The sequence below is a fragment of the Hypanus sabinus genome, chromosome 3 (assembly GCF_030144855.1).
Source record: "Hypanus sabinus isolate sHypSab1 chromosome 3, sHypSab1.hap1, whole genome shotgun sequence".
NCBI classification, from domain to species: domain Eukaryota; kingdom Metazoa; phylum Chordata; class Chondrichthyes; order Myliobatiformes; family Dasyatidae; genus Hypanus; species Hypanus sabinus.
In genome coordinates this window covers 10,250,868-10,271,435 of record NC_082708.1, presented here as the reverse complement: position 1 = coordinate 10,271,435, position 20,568 = coordinate 10,250,868, and the positions used below count along the sequence as shown (strand labels likewise).

The 20,568-nt window shown below is 41.9% G+C and overlaps 1 protein-coding gene across 6 annotated transcripts in view; it reads right to left on the bottom strand.

The window, feature by feature from the left end:
• Positions 1 to 7,206: 7,206 nt before the first annotated feature.
• Positions 7,207 to 20,568, bottom strand: part of acer3 (alkaline ceramidase 3) — a 267,551-nt gene continuing 254,189 nt past the window's right edge. For 2 of the 6 annotated variants that reach the window (XR_009511061.1, XR_009511062.1), the window contains 3 exons: positions 15,740 to 15,785; positions 10,688 to 10,835; positions 7,207 to 7,502 (listed from right to left, as the gene is read on the bottom strand). Coding sequence is in view for 4 of the 6 variants with exons in the window: in XM_059963723.1 (XP_059819706.1) it covers positions 10,574 to 10,835 (262 nt within the window). In the remaining 2 variants the exon portion in view is untranslated. Of the gene's footprint in view, positions 10,836 to 15,739; positions 15,786 to 20,568 lie in introns of all 6 variants that reach the window. The other 4 variants (XM_059963723.1, XM_059963724.1, XM_059963726.1 and 1 more) reach the window with 3 other exon arrangements.

Sequence of the window (20,568 nt, the reverse complement as noted above, 5' to 3'; positions counted from 1 at the left end):
AAGCTCCCTTCTTGCTGCTGCCATCAGGGCAGAGAAGCCTCAGGAACCGCACGGCCAGGTTCAGGAGCAGTTATTACCCTTTCTGAAACAGTGTGTGTGACTTCACTCAGCTCAACACTGAACTGATCCCACAACCTATGGACTCACTTTAAAGGACTCTGCAACTCAGGTTCTCAATATTATTTATTACTTATTTATTCATTATTATTATTATTATTATTATTTGTTTTTTTGTATTTGCGGTTTCTCTTTTGCACTTCAGTTGCTTGTCAATGTTACTGTCCAACTGTAGTTCTACTGTGAATGACTGTAAGTCAGTGAATCTCATAGTATTTGGTGACATATACAGTGTGTACTTTGATAATAAGTTTACTTTGGAATCAATTTCAAGACAAATCTCTTCAATCTTCCTCCCCGTGTTGCTGTGTTAATCGGGGAGCTATGATCTGCACTGACAGGGGGAAGCAGGAATGGACTCAGATTTACCAATGGAGTTGGGAGGTAAAGGAGTGGACTCTGACAGTACGTAATGGTACATACTTTGAAGAACATACCCTCAATCTTGAAGGACTGCCTCAAAAGGGAAAACTTCAGCAAGGAAGTCAAAGAAACTGAGGCCACGTTTCAAAGAGAAATACTGTTGGTGGGGAAAAGAATGACAGGAATGGCAGCTGGGCCTGCCTGAATCCCAGCATACCGGGATGACAAATGAGTTAGATTTTAACCATGAGGGAAGCACAGTTTGCTTGTTCTGATAAATACTAGCCTGAAATATTAATTCAATCACTCTCTCCCGACCTACCAAAAACCTTCACCACAGAGATTTGGCCCAAATCACACACACAAAATGCTGCAGGGACTTAGCAGGTTGGCCAGCATCCATGGACTTATTAAAAAGTTGACATTTCAGGCTGAGTCCTGCCTTCATTGGTCATTGAGTCCAAGAAATGGGAAGTCATGTTATAACTGAGATCCTCGTTGGAACATTGTGTAAACAGAGATTCTGCAAATGCTGGAAATCAAGAGTAACACACACGATAAATGCTGGAAGAACTCAGCAGGTCAGGCAGCATCAATATGGGGGAATAAATGGTTTATGTTTCAGGCCAAGACCCTTCATCAGAAATGGAAAGGAAGAGGGCAGAAGCCAGAATAAGATCTGGGGAGGGTAAAGAGTACAAACTGGCAGGTGATAGGTGATACCAGGTAAGGGGTGGGGATGAAAGGTGTGTGGATAAGGATGACTGAATCCTGTTGAAGGGTCTTGGCCCGAAATGTTGACTGGTTATTTTCCTCCGTAGAAGCTGCCTGACCTGTTGGAACCTTCCAACATTTTTTTGTGTGTGTTGTTGGGGAATATAATGAACCTTTATCTTCTTATAGCCAACCAAAAAATTGCACAGCAGAAGATTTTTGCACACGTTATAAATTAGAGAGAACATTGGCATCAAGTAAGCACACTGATATACTGCGGGGGTGGGGGAGACAAAGCAGATGACATCATGGGTGGATTAGGACTGACGGGTGCTCAGAAAAAGGAATACAAAATAGTGCAGGACAGATTCAAAGAGTATTTCACAGGAAAGCAAAACGGGATATATGAGAGGAAACAAGGTGCAGTCACAAAGATTACAGAAAGAGGGGACAAACAAAACAGACAAGGTAAACAGAAAGCAGGTAAAATGTCTAACTGTAGGAGATGTGGCGAGTCTCCATTCCATGTTGAAGAGTTCTGTCCAGCAAAAACAGTGAAATGCCACCAATGGGATAAAGCTGGCCATTATTAAAGCCAGTGTCACTCAAAAACAGTTCCTTAGGAGGTCAAAGAAAACCATGATTCAGATGAGGGGAGAGCTTTCCTTGGGGCTCTAGATTTAAACAGACAATGTTGGTGTGCCATGGTCCAGTTGCAAAATGAAGCAGTGACGTTCAAAATGGACGCTAGGGCAGATGTTACAGCCATTACGCTAAACCCAACAAAGAAAGTTCTCGCAACGCACACAAAATGCTGGTGGAACACAGCAGGCCAGGCAGCATCTATAAGGAGAAGCACTGTCGATGTTTCGGGCTGAGACCCTTCGTCAGGACTAACTGAAAGAAAAGATAGTAAGGGATTTGAAAGTAGTGGGGGGAGTGGGAAATCTGAAATGATAGGAGAAAACAGGAGGGGGTGGGGTGAAGCTAAGAGCTGGAAAGGTGATTGGCAAAAGGGATACAGAGCTGGAGAAGAGAAAGGCTCATGGGACGGGAGGCCAAGGGAGAAAGAATAGGGGAGGGGAGCACCAGAGGGTGATGGAGAACAGGCAGTGATGGGCAGAGAGAGAGAGAAAAGGGGGGGGGGAAATAAATAAATCAGGGATGGGTTAAGAAGGGAAGAAGGGGCATTAATGGAAGTTAGAGAAGTCAATGTTCATGCCATCAGGTTAGAGGCTACCCAGACAGAATATAAGGTGTTGTTCCTCCAACTTGAGTGTGGCTTCATCTTGACAGTAGAGGAGGCCATGGATAGAGATATCAAAATGGGAATGGGATGTGGAATTATAATGTGTGGCCACATTTTAAGTTCTCATTGGGCCGGGAAACATAAGCACAGCGTGAAAGGAATATTTACGACTTCCGCCTGTAAAAATGAGCAACAGTTAGAAGAGGATGCCTACGTTGTTCAGAATCTCTTCACCACTACTGGGATGGCATGCCATTGAGAAGCTGAAATGGATTGCAAGGTTGGATTCACTGAACAGTGTTCAGAGGCAGGAGAAGTACCTGGAACAATACCTTACTTTCCGACAACAACAGGGCGTATATCAGTCCCATTGATGAACAAAGTCAAAGCTGAACTTGAGAGAATGGAGGCACTTGACAGCATAACTCGAGTGAGTGAATGGAACTGTTGAAGAATCTCCAACCACTCTGATATTCCAGGACCCTATACCAGATACGGACATTTATCTGTCCCACCACAGAGATATTCTCGATGGCCTAATAGCTTAGTGCAAGTGACTAAAGAGGCAGATTAATTCTCTTACTTTGCCAGAGTGTTCAGGTAGCCTACCCTGACCTCCATTAGATTTAGTGTTTTTTTTAAAGTGTCTGAATTTTGAAAACATTTCACAAAATGAGACTGTTCTTTTTTTTTAAAAAAAGGAATTGGTGAAAAAAAGGAAGACAAAGAGAGGGAGACCATTAAAAACAAAAAATTAGATATAGTATTGGCAATTTTCTAATGTTTATGTCAGGAGAACAAGTTTCGTGCTATGGGTAAAGTGAACTGAATCACACAATTTCAGTGACTGTAATTTCGATGCTGTTCTATCGGCAATAAGTACATACTTAATTTTTCTCTTCTTTTTCAAGGGGAGATGTGGGAGTTAATGGGTTAATCCTATGCCAAACATGGACCAAAGAGCTAAATACCGGAGGTGAGGTGAGAGTGATAGCCCTTGACATCAAGGCAGCAGTTGACTGAGTCTGGAATCAAGGTGCCCCAGCTAAAATGGAATCAACAGTCGTGAGGGGGAAAACCCTCCGACATCGACAAACAGTTGCAACAGTGTGTACTATCTACAAGATGCACTGCAACACACACCGGAGTTCCTAAGGCAGCACCTTCCAGACCCACGACCACTACCATCTAGAAGGATGAGAACAGCAGATACCTGGGAACACCAACACTTGGAAATCCCCCTCCAAGTGACTCACTATCTTGACTTGGAAGCATATCACCGTTCCTTCGTTGTCGCTGGGTCAGAATCATGGAATTCCCTCCCTGACAGCACTGTGGGTGTACCTACACCTCAGGGACTGCAGCGGCTCAAGAAGGCAGCTCCTCACCACCTTCTCAAGGGCAACTAGGGAGGGGCAATAAATGCTGGCTTAGCTGGCAATGTCCACATTCCAAAAAAAAAAGATAAATTAAAAAATTCAGTTAGCCTCCCCCACATAGGAGGGGTTGACATATTGTGTATTCAGTGAAGCTCAGTTGATTATCCTGCACGGTGCATCCTGGTATGTGCTCTGCACTCTCCCTCAGCAATGAACACACCAGTGTGGATAATCGGGCAATAAACAATCGGCTGGAGGAACTCAATGGGTCAAACACCATCTGTGAGGTGGGGGGGGGGGGGTGTCAAATAAAGGAATTGTCAGCCCTGACAATTGAGGAATGGACTCACTCTCAAGGCCTCTTCATCTCTTGTTCACTCATCCCATCACTGAACTGTTCCCACAACCTGTGGACTCACTTTCAAGGGCTCTTCATCTCATGTTTTTGATGTTTATTTTCTATTTATTATTTCTTTTCGTATTTGCAGTTTGCTGCCTTTTGAATATTGGCTGTTTGTACATCCTGTTGGGTCTTTTATTGATTCTATAGTAATTTGTGTATTTACTGTGAATGTTTGCAAGAAAATGAATATGGTGACAAATATGTACTTTGATAATAAACTCTGACTTTGATTTCACTGTACATGTGCACATGACAATCACATCTACTAGGTAAGGACATAAGACATAGGAACAGATTTAGCCCATTTTGGCTCATCATTCGATCATGGCTGATTTATTATTCCTCTCAACCCCATTAGATTCAAAGTAGAGCACAGAATCAGGCCCTTAAGCCCATCTAGCCTGTGCTGAACCATTTAAATTGCCAACTCCCATTGACCTGCACCCAGACCATACCCCTCCGTATCCCACCATCCAAACTTTCCTTAAATATTGGAATTGAACTTGCATATATCAATTGCATTGGCAGCTCATTCCACCCTCTCACACCCTTTGAGTGAAGGAGTTTCCCCTTTAAACGTTTCACATTTCGCCCTTAACCCATGACTCTAGTTGACATCCCATCAAACCTCAGTGGAAAGGGTCTGCTTGCATTTACCTTATGTATACTTCTATCAAATTCCCTCTCAGTCATCTCTGTTCTAAGGAAAATAGTACTAAAATATTCAATCTTCCCTTATAACTCAGGTCCTCCAGACCTGGCAACATCCCCTGTAAATTTTCTCTGTAGTTTTTCAACCTTATTTACATCTTTCCTGTAGGTAGATGACCAAAATTGCACACAATACTCCAAATTAGGCCTCACCAATACAGCTTCAACATAACATCCCATCTCCTGTACTCAATACTTTGATTTATGAAGGCCAATGTACCAAAAGCTTTCTTTAAGACCCTATCTACCTGTGACCCCACTTTCAATAACTTACAGGTCTGTATTCCCAGATCCCTTTGTTCTACCACACTCCACAGTGCCCCACCGTTCACCGTGTAAGACCCACTTAAGTGCAGCACCTCACACTTAAATTCCAACTGCCATTTTTCTAGCTTATCCAGATCCTACTGCAAGCCATGCCAGTCTTCCTCACTGAACACTACACCCCCAATCTTGGTGTAATCCACAAACATTCCCATTCTCCTGCCTTCTCACCATAAACTCCACTTTGGTGGAAGAAATAAACAGCCAGACTATAATTTAGATGGGGAGAGAATTCAAAATGCAGAGATGCAAAGGGACTTGGGAGTCCTTGTACAAGATACCCTAAAGGTTAAGCTCCAGGTTGAGTCGGTTGTGAAGAAGGAGAATGCAATGTTGGCATTCATTTCTAGGGGTATAGAATGTAAGAGCAGGGATGTGATGTTGAGGCTTGATAAGGCACTCGTGAGACCACACGGAATATTGTGTGCAGTTTTGGGCTCCTTATTTTAGTAAGGATATACTGACGTTGGAAAGGGTTCAGAGAAGGTTGATGAGAATGATTCCAGGAATGAAAGGGTTACCGTGTGAGGAACGTCTGGCAGCTCTTGGGCTGTATTCCCTGGAGTTCAGGAGAATGGGGGGGGGGGGGAATCTCATAGAAACATTCTGAATGTTAAAAGGCCTCAACAGATTAGATATGGGGCAAAGTTATTTCCCATGGTAGGGGATTCTAGGATAAGAGGGCACAACTTCAGGATCTAAAAGGACGTCCTTTTAGAACTGAGATGTGGAGAAATTACTTTAGTCAGAGAGTGGTAAATCTGCGGAATTTGTTGCCACGAGCAGTTCTGGAGGCCAAGTCATTGGGTGTATTTGAGGCAGAGATAGATAGGTTCTTGATTAGCCAGGGCATCAAAGGATATGGGGTGAAAGCAAGGGAGTGGGGATGACCGGAAGATTGGATCAACCATGATGGAATGGTGGAGTAGTCTCAATGGGCCGAATGGCCTACTTCTGCTCCTGTATTTTATGGTCTTACTAACCAAGAAGTTATCAACCTCTGCTTTAAATGTACTCAATGACTTGTCCTCCACAACCATCTGTAGCAATATATTCACAGTCTCACCACCCCCTGGCTAAAGAAATTCCTCTTCATCTCTGTTCAAAAGGATGTCCTTGTATTTTGAGTCTGTGTTCTCTGGTCCTGGACTCCCCCACTATAGGAAATACCCTCTCTTCGTCTACTCCAACCTGCCCTTTCAACATGTTTCAATGAGATTCCCCCTCATTCTTCCAAACCCCAGCAAGCCAATGCCGAGAGCCATTAAAGGTTCATGTGCTAACCCTTTCATTCCCAGAATCATTCTTCTGAGGGGCCCAAAACTGTTCACAATACACCAAATGTGGTCAGACTAATGCCTTGTAAAGCCAAGTTTCTCCAGCATCTTGCATTTGTTGTTCTGGAATTCCAGCATCTGCAGGATCTCTTGTGCATAATGTATGCCTTCTTGCGAATGCTGCTTATCCGACATCATGCCCCTGTGAGTGCTGCTTATCTGATGTTATGTCCTTTGAATGCTGTTGCAAGTTTTTCATTATGCCTGTGCATATATGTTATAAATTACTCAACTCAACTTATATAACACAAAATATCATGTTCTTTCATTAGCTTTTAATTTTCCACAAAAGTTAGTTACAATATGATTTACTACAGCATAATTCAAAATTACCTACGGTTCAATAATTGAAGCTGTCTATCACTGATAACACTGATGGTGTTACTTCTTTGCTACTAGCACCTCTAGTGGGCACTGTGAGGACACAGTCCTATAAAGCCATTAAATTCCCCCAGGCATTGTTGCATGTAACAACCTTCAACAGAGACATACTTTATAAATGTGCACACTAATTACATTATTACACAGAACGCTTGGTCATTTTGTGAGCTGATGCTCCAATAACATCTCAAATCCAAACACCCGCTTCCATATGTCCCATTATACACACACACACACACACAATACAGATCAGTGCATTGGAGGCGCACACCAGAGATGATCCGATACAAAGCAATCCCCTCCTGCTCAGGCTAGGAATGATCGTACAGAATTCCCAGCGCAGATTGAAAGCCCTTTGAACCATCAGAGAGGAAAGAACTAACAAATTAACATTAAAGTGTCAAATGCATGGAGCTCTGTGACTTGGAGACTCATGGCCTTTGGCTGAGTGCAGGGAGTTACAAGGTGCTGGAACCTGGAGCAACAGTCTAGATGCTGGAGGAACTCAGCGGGTCTAGCAGCATCTGTGGAGAGTAATGGGCAGTCATCACTTCAGTTCGAGACCCTTCATCAGGATGAGTGTACAGCTTGTGTGCTCAAATTATCAAGAGATTTATTAATTAGGTATCATTGAGAAAAAAGCAAAAATGAATACAAATATCAATGCAGATAACACATCATTTCCACGTGCTATTTAAGTGGGGAAATTGTTCCAACAATCACTTGCACCATGGCAGTGAGAGGTTTGAGGGGTATAGACGAAGAATCAGATACAGTACACATCCAGCAATCAATCAAACATCATTTAAATGTATTTTGTTGTCCAGTTGCTTGATAGTGTTTGGAGTTGCTATGTGGTGGGTAGTGTGGGTGTGGCGGGGGGGGGGGGGGAGTGTTTATTTCTTACAAGGGGAAGACTCAAGGCTCTTGGACAAACTGACCATGGCCATTTGTTCATCTTGCCCTTTTGGAATCATCAAAATACAGGAGTCATATTCACTACCCATGTTACTAATTCGGCAGAAGTGTTAACTTAAAAACTATGCAAAAACAAACTTAAAAACTATATTCAGCAAAGCATTTACATCAGTAGTCACCAGGGTTTTAATTTCAACAATGAAACATATTCGGTACATGCCTTCCTTTTCGACAATAATTTTTGTTACATTCTTGGACCCAGCTACAACATATCTAGGCAGTGTATTAGCAGCTTGAGAATATACATAATGTTAGTGAATCAATACTATTGATACTGACAGTGGATCTTCAAATTAACGGCATGATTGACAGCGTTTCCATCAATTCCTCGTGGGCTGCCACATAAACCCCTGCAGAATAAAATGAAACTACACAGAGAAAGCAAACGACCTTTCTACACTGACCTTAATCGCCTGACATCAGTGCTAAATAAACATTGCACTGTACAGAAGAACCACTGCAGTCTCGTAAAAAATGTACGCAATTTACTTCTGGAATGTAAAACTTTCTCAAAGCAACTACATTGGATTATACATTAAATAAACATGATGGCGCTTTTCAGATATTAGCCTAGCGGTTAGCATGACACTATTACAGCTCAGGGCATTGGAGTTTGGAGTTCAGTTCCGGTGCTGTCTGTAAGGAGTTTGTATGTCCACCCCCGTGAATTGCATGGGTTTCCTTCAGTATACACAAAGTACACTGCAGATGCTGTGGTCAAATCAACATGTACAAACAAGCTGGAGGAACTCAGCAGGTCGAGCAGCATCCATGGAAACGAGCAGTCAACGTTTTGGGCTGAGACCCTTTGTCAGGACTGCTTTCCTTCAGGTGCTTTGGTTTCCTCCACAGCCCAAAGATGCACTGGTTAGTAGGTTAATTGGTCATTGTAAATTTACTTTGTTTAGGCTATGTTGAAATAGGTGGGTTGCTGAGTGGTGTGGCTCATTAGGTCTGAAGGGCCCAGTCCACACTGTATCTCTAAATAAAATAAAATACACGATTTTGATGTTCATGTTTTGAAAGTTACTGTTAAACATGGTAAAAGGGCATGTAACCACTGCAGGGGAAAGTGGGTGGGAGGGGGTATGGTGGTGTGTGCAGAAAGAACAGAGCAAAGATGCCAGACTCTTTATAGCTGCTCAAGAATAGACTGAACCACATACAAATGCTAATGAAGAATTATATTACTTATTCCTAAATAAGTTTTAGAGACCAAATTTCTTCTCATAAGCAAAGTGAAACTACTCAAGAACTGAAGTCTGTTGCACAGCCAGTGGAGAAAGGAAGTGTACAAACTCCCCACAGAAACTGTGGCAGCAAATCATTTTCTTGAACTCTTTGGTGTATGTCACTATATATAGGAAGGATACTGACTGAACTACAGGGGTTCTTATTTGGGATTTAAAGCTACAATATGGGCATCTGGAAGAGGGTGGACAAGTTGTGTTGGTCAAAATGGTGCAAAGCTACAGCCTCCATCAAGGTCAGAATAGGCTGTTGTAGTTTTTAGGTTTGAAAGGATGGTTTTGGAGACAGTAAAGGGAGCTAGGGGTCATGCATAGTTTAGGGAAAGTGATGTGGAAGAATTTGAGCTCAGGTCAGAGTATAGGTCTCCTCTCCACGCTTAAAGACGAGTGACATGGACATGTGACAAAGGACATCCTGTGGATGGACGTCGAGCCGGAAAGCACTGAGGACAAAGACCAGCGAGCACGAGTGCTGGCAGCCCCCACAGCTCCCCTGGTCGGTGGGTTCGGGGGTAGGAGGTTTATGCGGGCAGCAGGAGGCACTAGAACCAGTGACCCCTCCTCCCTCCAGTATGTAAGTGCAATGATAAATAAATGAGTCTCAATCTGAATAGTTTAAATTCAGTGGAGTGCTCCATCTCTCCTTACCCAACACTCATACACACACACACATACACACGCAAAAATGATTTACTGTTTATGTGACCAGCACAAATTCATATACAAAGGAATCCAAATCCTTTGTTGAGAGTTTGCTGCCACCTCTCAACAGCTTCTTGCTTCCTAACCAAAATGATGGCAACACAGAGGATTTTCACTCCAAATGCATGAACACACTCCTCCCCACAAACATAATTTATTACCTATACCACTCTCCCCTACCAAACATCCCATGATAAAAATTCAGCAACTTGTCGGAGAACAGCACGCAGCCAGTGAGGAGCCAAGGCAGAAGTGGAAACAATGGAACGAAGAGGGAGTATAACCCCGGCACTTTTCCCAATATCTGCCCTTGATCCCGACACCCACACCCTCTCCCTGACCATCCCCCTGCAACTCAACCCTTGCTCACTGCTGGTACTTTAACCTTCGTTCATGCACTTCTCATGAGACGGTGCCTATGGACACAGTCTACAAATGGCAGATTATTTAATGAGATGGGCAGAACTGTGAACAAGAGCCAAATTAAAAATAAAAAAATGCTGTAAAGAGCAATTAGTTTCCCATATTTGTTCAATGTTTTGGCCAAAAGAACTTAGCTGCTCTCGGGTTTAGTTGGTTATTTGAGGTGTTAACAAAAACCTAGCAATCATTATACAAGCTGCAGTGCCCCCCTGCCTACCTACTTTAAATTGAAAACAACCCTTTTAATTCCACCACACCTGGCAGTGCTTTACAAAAATAAATACAAAAAACTTGGCATGATCGGAAATATCTCTCTGTTTCTTCTTGTCATGATTCCGTTGAAACCTTTCACTCACAAGACACCAACTCCGCAGAATCTGGCACATTGATTCCCAGGGGCTGAGGTACAGCTTGTTGTTTTTCAGAGATTTTGACTTCCGATGTCTTTTAGTGCTTCTTAGGAGGTGTCTCCACCCAGATAACAGGCCAAACGCCAAGCAAAAACTGTAAATTAAAGAGAAATCCTTAAGTAGAAGAGTTAATGAAATTTTGGCATCAGGCATCAGACTGCAAGACCCTACAGAGGATAGCTAAACCTGCATTTACCAGGAGTGTTGTAGACGAAGGGTCCAAAGCATTGCTGAGGATCCCTACCACCCATCCCACAATCTCATTGACCCACCACCGTCGGGAAGGAGGTACAGGAGCATCAGGACGAGGACTGCCAGATTGTGTAATAGCTTCTTCCCTCAGGCTGTGAGGGAATACCCTGCCACCAAGGTCTTGTCATGAGTTCAGTGAGCTGTTTATTGTTTACTATTTACCTGTGTTGCACAGTACACACATTCTGTATTATATTTTATTAGCTTATTTGTAATTTTGTTTTATGTGCTGCATGTAAGGTATGTTTTATGGTTGTTTCATTTAGTTGTATATATGTACAGTCAGATGACAATAAACTTGAACTTTTATAACTTGTGCTTACAGATAGAACTTTTGGTACCTTACTTAGGGTGTTAGCTCATCCCAGACAATGAAGTGTGTTTGAAAAGCAGTTAGTTATAGCATAGAAAATCTGGCAATCAATTCATGGTCAGCAAGATCCCACAGAAAGCAGTGATTTGTTGAAGTAAAGTGAGGGCTTGAACAGGTTCAGTCCTGTTACGCTGTGATGCCTCTGTGAAGTTTGCAGATTCTCTCCGAGTCCTTATGGGTTTCCCCTGGGTGCTCCAGTTTCCTCTCACACCCAAAAGACATGTAAGTTAAAAGATAAGCTTTACCTGTCACATGTATGTTGAAACAAATGGGGAAATGTGTCATTTGCGTTAATGACCAACAGAGTCCAAGGATGTACAGAGGGACAAGTGTCACCATGCTTCCGGCACCACCACAGTATGTACACAACTTACTCACTCTAATCTATATGTCTTTTGGAATGTGGTCACAGGGAGAACATACAAACTCCTTACAGATGGGGGGGGGGAGAGTGGAAAACTGAACCCCTTTGCTGGTGCTGTGAAATATTATGCTAACTGCTTTACTATTGTGCTGCAGGGTTGTTAGGTTTCTTGACACTGTAAATTGAGTAATTGAGTGGCAGAATGTGTGTGTGTGTGTGTGTGAGAGTGAGTGAGTGAGTGAGAGAGAGGTTCAAGGAGATCAGGTGTTGATGAGGATACGGAGGTGGGACAATAAACTAGATTTGGGTAGGAATTGGATAAAGCAATGAATATGAAAATGATTCCAGGTTTGAAAAGCTTGTCATATGAAGAGCATTTGATGGCTCTGGGCTATTAACGAGAATTCAGAAGAATGAGAGGTGACTTCTTTTAAACCTTGATAGAGTGGATGTCGCGAGGATGCTTCCTATGGTGATAGAATCTAAAACCAGCGGACACTGCCTCAGAATAGAGGGGTGTCATACTAGAATGGAGATGAGGAGGAATATCTTTAGCCAGAGGGTAGTTAATCTATGGAATTCACTGCCAAAAGCAGCTTTAGAGGCCAAGAAGGTTCAGTTGCATGGCATTCAAGATGAAGTAGTACATTGGATGTGGTATGCCACAGGGACTGGTGCTGGGTTTGTTGTTGTTTGTCATCTATATCAATGATCTGGCTGATAATGTGCTAAACTGAATCAGCAGATTTGCAGATGACACCAAGATTAGGGGTGTAGTGGACAGCAAGGAGGACTATTAAAGCTTGCAACAAGATTTGGACCAGCAGGAAAAAAGGACAGAAAAATGGCAGATGGAATTTAATGCAGTTACTTGTGAGGTGTTGCACTTTAGGAGGACCAGCCAGGGTTAGTCTTACTTAGTGAACGGTAGGACACTGAGGAGGGTGATAGAACAAAAGGATCTGGGAATACAGATCCATAATTCATTGAAAGTGGTGTCACAGGTAGAATGGGTCGTACAGAATGCTTTTGCCACATTGGCCTTCATAAATCCATCTACTGAGTACAGGAGTTGGGATGCTATGTAGAAATTTTATAAAACATTGGTGAGGCCTAATTTGGAGTATTGTGTCCAGTTTTGATCACCTACCTACAGGAGAGATGTAAATGAGACTGAAAAAGTGCAGGATGTTAATAAGGATGTTGCTGGGTCTGGAGGGCCTGAGTTATAAGGAAAGATTGAATAGGTTAGGACTTTATTCTCTAGAACCTAGAGAATTGAGGGTAGATTTGACAGAATTATCAGGGGTATAGATAGGGTAAATGCAAGCAGACTTTTTTCCACTAAGGTTGTGTGAGACTAGAATTAGAAGTCATGGGTGAAAGGTTTAAGAGGAACATGAGAGGAAGTTTCTTCACTCAGAGAGTGGTGGGAGTGTGGAATGAGTTGCTAGCGCAAGTGGTAGATGTGGAGGTCAACTTCAACATTTAAGAGAGATTTGGTTCAGTACATGGATCAGAGAGATATGGGGCGCTATGGTCCAGAAGCAGGTCAATGGGACTGGGCAGATTATTGGTTTGGCATAGACTAGATGGTCCAAAGGGCCTGTTTCAGTGCTGTAGTGTTTTATGGCGCTATCTGGACAGGAAGAGAAGCGTCAGAAGCCCAAATATGAGGGTAGGTGAAGGGAAAAATGGGTAAGTGATAAGTGAGAAAAGGCAAGATCCCCACCCTCTTATTCTGGCTTCTGACCCCCTTCTTTCTAGTCCTGATAAAGGGTCTTGGACTGTAATGTTGATTGTTTATTGCCTCCTATAGATGTTGCCTAACTTGCCAAATTCCTCCAGCATTTTGCGTGTGCTGCTCAAGATTTCCAGCATCTGCAGAATCTTGTGTTTTAATGGAGGAAGTCAGCGGGTCAGACACCAATTGTTGCAGGAGTGGAAATATCAGTGTTTTAGGTTGAAAGCTGTTTTATTAGCCAAAACATCAATGTCTTCTCTCCCCACAAATGGTGTTTGACTTGCTGAGACCCTCTAGTAGACTGTTGCTTCATCCCAATTTGACTCATCACTCAAGATGACTCTGTCTATACTTCTCGCTGCCTTGGTAAAACAGCCAACATAATCAAAGACATTTATCCCAGACATTCTCTCTTTTCACCCATTCCCCTCTAGCAGAGAATACATCAGATTCCATCTGGGTGGGTTCCAAGCTGATGGCATGAATATCAATTTCTGGTAATTCCTTCCCTCTCTTCTCCTTTCTCCATTCGCAATTCTGGCTCCCCTCTTACACCTTCCCTTCTCCTCACCTGCCTATCACCACTCTCTGGTGTCCCTTTCCCTTCCCTTTCTCCAATGATCCAATTTCTTGTCCTATCAGATTTATTCTTATTCACCCCATTTACCTTTTCCACCTATCACATTCGAGCTTCTCACTTCATCAACCCTCCCTCCACTACCTCCTACTTAGCTATCACCTATCACCTGCAAGCTTATATTCTTCTTCCTCCCATCTTTTTATTCTGGCATCTTCCCCTCTTCCTTTCTAGTCCTGATTAAGGGTCTTGGCACTTAAAGGTCCACTGTTCATTCCTCTCCATTGATGCTGCTTGATCTGCTAAGTTATGCCAGCATTTTTGTGTGTGTTGCTCCAAATGGGATCTCACAATGACTTGTACAGTTATAACATGAGTTCCCAACTCTTGTACTCAATGACCAAAGTGGGCAAGTACACCAAGTGCCTTCTTCACCACCCCATCTCCCCGAGTTGCTGCTTTCAGAGAATTAATCACCTCAACCTCTGGAGGTACTCCATTGGTTGGGGTTCACTACGGATGAACGTTGTATCCCAGCTGTCTATGTGATATGGAAGCCAGTACACAAGCCAGGGTAGTACAATATTGAGAGCAGGCTCCCTGTCTCCATGTAGCTGATGAATCCTAAGGAATAGCAGAGACTGCTAGTTTGGCATCAGCAGAGTTGCAGGTTATCCCAGTTAACTTTGGACTCAACATAGGACTGCCTGAGGGACTCCAGCTCCAGATTTTAGCTTACCAAAGTGCAACACTTTCCACTTGTATGAGTTAAATTCTACCTGTCATTCTTTGGCCTTTCTCCCACTTGAATGGGATCCTGTTGTAATCTTACTCTCAGTGGCCACTTTATTAATGATCTCCTGTACTGTGGTCACTGAGTGTATGTCCGTGGTCTTTTTGCTACTATAGCCGATCCACTTTAAGCTTTGATATGCTGTGCATTCAGAGATGCTCTTTTGCACAATGTTGTAATATTTGGTTGTCTGTGGTCGCTTTCCTGTCAGCTTGAACCAGTCTAACCATTCTCTGACTTCTCTAATTAACAAGGCATTTTTGCCCACACTGGATGTTGTTGTTTTGTTTTTCACACCATTCTCTGAAAACTCCAGGGACTGTTGTGTGTGAAAATCGCAGGAGATCAGCAGTCTCTGATACTCAAACTACTCCATCTGGCACCAACAATTATTCCAAGGTTAATGTCACTTAGATCACATTTTTTCACATTCTGATGCTTGGTCTGAACTACAACTGAACCTCTTGACCACATCTGCACATTTTTATGCTTTGAGTAGCTACCTAATGATTGGCAAGTTAAATATATTAATTAATGAGCAGATGTACAGGCATACATAATAAAGTGCCTACTGAGTGTAGATAAGTTTTGAGATAACTTTTTTCACTGCACACTATACCACGAACTTTGTGCCATCTGCAATTTGGTGACATTTAAATCAGAATGATAGTAATCTACTGGTATTACGATACACAGAGAACAAATGGGTGGAGAGAGTTATGACATTCAAAATTTGGTTTAAAGTCCTGTTTTAATTACCATGAAATGGGTTGATAATTAGCATGTTCAACAGATGGGAAAACACACCCTTTCACTTGTAACTAAAAGGATTTGTGGTGACACGACCTTGTTCTAGAAAACAAAATCAAACTTGTGATCTGATGGCTTGGCTTACCTTCACCTTAGGCCTGTATTTCAAGTATAAAGTTCTTGTGTACATACTGAAAAATATAAACAAGGAACTTGGATCAGAGATAACAGTACTCAGAGATAATAGACGCATGTGTGAAAACATGGTTTAAGAGTAAACCACAACAGATAATAACTAGAGCAAAGGATTGTATGGCTGCCTTTAGCATGGACTGATATTGTGTCATTAATTCAATTCAGGGCCAAGTATTTGCAGAGAGAATGGGCTCTAGGCAAATAGAAAGTAATTAAATTAAAACTTCACAACAAATAGAACATTTTGTATTTTCTGCCCCATTAACATCACTAAGAACGTATTTATATTAATTTCTAGTCAGTGAACTGCCCCAGTGACATTTGACTACCTGAATTCAATTCCTTCCTAGGAACTGATGTGCGATTTCAGAGTTCTATTCAAGCTGGTTATCAACTGGTGTGTAATAAAGGTATTTGTTTTAACCCTAATTAATTATAAATGAACGGGGGGTGGGGGAGGGAGGGATGTGAAAGCTTTAGAGAAACTGCAGAGGAAACTTACCAGGATGAAGCATAGATTAGAGAGCATATTTTACGAGGATGGGTTGAGTAGGATAGGACATTCTTCTTTGGAGCAAAGAGGATGAGAGATGACTGCATAGAGGTGTGCAAGATAAAAGAAGACAGAAATTGAATGGATAGTCCCAGGGTGGAAATGACCAAAATAAGGGACATAATTTCGCAAGGTATTCAGAAGAATGTACTGGGGGGGTTGGAGAGCGATGTCCACAGACAGCAGCACACTGTACACATGGAACACACTGATATGGGTGGTGTTGGAGGTAGACACATGGATGAAAGAGAAGTGGAGGGCTATGTAGAACAAAGGGCCTGTACAGTGTTGTACTGCTCTCTGTTCTATGTTTAACCCTATTCTGTAGTTTCTGCCCAGGATACACCCTCAATCCTGAAAAGGTTGGTGTGGGTTTATGCCCCAAGCCTGAGATCCATAATTATGTATAGTTTTCTGTAAAATTCTGTTGTCTTTTTTCTTGTAAATGCCTGCAGGAAAATTAATCTCAAGGTAGTGTATGGTAGCATATTCATACTTTGATAATAAAGTTACTTTGAGCTTTGAAGCACGTTCATATATCTCAGTGGATATTCAAGTGAAGGCATGCCACACTAACATGGGTGCCAATTTTAAATGACACACTAAACTGCTGTTGCTCTGCCCCCTTGAACACAAGTTCCATGTTCAGAGGGTGGGGGTGGGGGATCTCACTGAAACTGACTGAATACTGAAAGGCCTGGATAGAGTGGCGAGTTTGCTGCCATCGGTAGAAGAGTTTAAGAATCGAGGACAGATGTTTCCATCTGTAGAAGATTCCAAGATCCATAGAAGATCTGTTTCTATTAGTGCAAGAGCTAAGATCAGAGGGCTCAGCCTCAGAATAAAGGGACACCCCTTTAAAACTGAGATGAAGAGGAATTTTTTTCAGTCAGAGGATGGTGAATATATGGAATTTATTGCCACAGATGGTGTGGAGACCAAGTCTTTGGGTATATTTATGGCAAACACATTAATAGACTCTTGATAATTTATACGGGGTTTAATAGATGCAGAAAGAATGCAGGGAATGGCATTGGAAAAAAAATTAGCCACAATTGAAACATGAGGTAGAATGGCCTAATTCAGCTTCTATAGCTTATGGTCTTATGGAACGTGGAGAGAATAAAATGGGATTGGTGTTGGTGAATGCTTGATACAAACATGGACTGGATGGGTTGAAAGACCTAAATGACTAAAAAAGACTGCAGAATTTGAGTTGAGAGGGAAAATAAAGCAGCCAAAATTGAATGGCGCATGAGTGGACTAATTCTAATCCTATATTTAATTGTCTTGTTAAAAGTCTTGTACAATATATCAGAAGATAAAGATGGTAAAGGTGAACTTTAATCGCACTATTTTAATTCATCAGTGACCTGGGTAATGTTTCTCCTCAGCCACTGAACAAAATGATGTGATGGGATATTACCAAAGATTAGCTACCTTTTAAATCAACGTGATGACAATAACTCAAATAACTCAGTACACCTCTAAGAAGCTAATCCACTTCAAATGTTTCAATTCCACTACCTGATTAGTACAAGGCAGCTCAGAGATGAGGAGGAATTTCTTCAGCCAAGGGTGGTGAAACTGTGGAATCCATTGCAGGCAGCTATGGAGGCCAAGTTATTGGGTATGTTTAAAGCAGACATTGACAGGTTTTTGATTAGTCAGGGTCTCAAAAGTTACAAGAAGAAGACAGAAGAATGGGGTAGAGAGGGGTAATAATTTAGCCATGATGGAATGGTGGAGCAGACTCAAATGGCCTAATTCTGTTCCTATGTCTAATGCTGATGGAGATTGTAGAGGAGGTGTTGTTGCCAATCTGAACTGACAGAAGTCTGCAAGTGAGGAAATCGAGCATCCAATTGCACAAGGAGGTATTGAGACCAGGGTCTTGAAGCTTATTGATTAGTTTTGAGGAGATGATTGTGCTGAATGCCAAGCTGTAGTCGATAAGCAGCACCCTTGCTGTCCAGATGTTCCAGGCTGGAGTGAAGAGCCAACGGAATGACATCTGCTGTGGACCTGTTGCTCCGGTAGGCAAATTGAAGTGGATCCAAGTAGCTTCTCAGGCAAGAGTTGATATGTTTCATCACCAATCTCTCAAAGCACCTCATCAGGGTCACCCATTGAAATTAGCTGCTTTATAGCCAGTTTACACACCTCTGCTCCACACAACTCTCCCACAAACAGTTGACAGTAAAACATTTCTCATTCTTCTGCCATAAGTCTAAAACAGTTGCATCCTTGCTAAATATTGTCCTTTGTCCACTGTGCTCTTGTTCCCAGAATATATGGCAAGCTTAGTGAATCATTACCATGACTCAACCAGAAGAGTTAAGATGAATGGTAACTATTGAATGGCTGAAGTGTCTACATTAACTCATTCAATACCTAACACTGTTTAACTAACACACATTCCCTTGTTCATTTTGTCAGTTTCACGGTTTATTTCTGATTAGTCTATTAGCATCTAAACATAGCATCTAAAAACTGAAAGACATTGCACTCAATAAATACACCTGGAGGAAATCAGTTTAAGAGGGAGCTGTGCTATGTGGGATTGGCCTCCGCTATGACGCAGAGATCAAGCAGCAGCTGCAAAAGGACAGACTGAACAGCCAAAAGACCCAGTCACTAACTACAGCCACCACTTCATCTCGCTAACACTGCACAAGAATACGTGGATCCTGGATCGGCCTCTACAGCCACTTGAGGATCCACCAATAAACAACCCCTTAGGAGAACATCATATTTGACTCGAGTGATCCCACTACTACTAGTATTTCTGATCACAAGTATGATTTTAATATCCAGGGGATTTTTCTTACTCAAACTGATTGAGATTGTGTCTCTTGAATGAGCGGCTCAGCAGAGGATGTACTTCTTGTGGCAGTTGGTAAAATTTCACCTTCCCCAGAACATAATGGTGTAATTCTACACAACAATTACAGAGAGCATCCTCTCACAATTTATGGATACCCCAGTGAACTGTCAAGTGAGCTGAAAATGTGACGAACTACAGTCTACCATCACTGCAGGACTTCTATCTGCCTGGGACAAAGAAGCAGGCAGGACAATCATTGTGGACACTTACCCACCCAAACTATCTTTTGCAAAAGCTCCCTTCTGGAAAGCAGTATAGGGCTATTGAAATAAAACCTTCATACCTTCTTAGAAGTTTCTTCCCCTAGGCAGTTAATCTTAATAATCATTCTAGTTAGCCAACCCACTCCCCTCTGTCTACCTTAGTCACTGCACTGTAAACACATCAAACCATTTTTAGCTATTTATATTGTGTACACATGCTGGTATTTGTATTTATGTACATTCTTCTCCATATCCATACTTTAACCACAAACAGGAGAAAATCTGCAGATGCTGCAAATCCAAGCAACACACACAAAATTTTGTGTGTTACTCCATACTTAAAACTGTTTTTTATATGACCGCATAATTCTTTATTCTTATATTGTTGTTTGTGTGTAGTTTTTAATTGATTCTGTTGTGTTTCTCTGTTCTACTATGATTACCGCAAGAAAATGAAACTCAAGGTGACATCTACATACTTAGATAATAAATTTAATTTGAATGTTTTTGTTGCATGGTCATGCCAACACACCACAGCAAATTCCTAATACATGTAAATGTATACAGCGAATAAAGTTGATATTTGAGGTACACTAATTGACAACTTTATTAAGTAGCTCCTGTACCTTAATAAAGTAGTCACTGGATGTAGTGTATATTCATGGTCTTCTGCTGCTGTGGCCCATCTGCTTCAAGGTTTGACGTGTTGTTCGTTCAGAGATGTTCTTTAATACATTACTGTTTTAACGCGTGGTTATTTGAGTTACTGTCACCTTCCTGTCAGATTAAACCAGTCTGGCCATTCTCCTCTGACCTCCCTCATTAAGAAGACATTTTTGCCCATGGAACTCCCACTCACTGAATGTTTTTTGCACCATTCTCTGTAAACTCTAGACATAGTCGTGTGTGAAAATCCCAGGAGATCAGCATTTTCTGGGATAATCAGAACGAGAATCAAGTTTAATATCACCGGCATATGATGCGAAATTTGCTGCTTTGTGGCAGCAGTACAATGCAACAAATAAAAAAGAACACTATAAATTGCAATAAGAAATATACATATTAAAAATTAAATTAGTGTAAAAGGAGACCAAAAAAAATATTGAGGTAGTGTACATAGGTTCATTATCCATTCA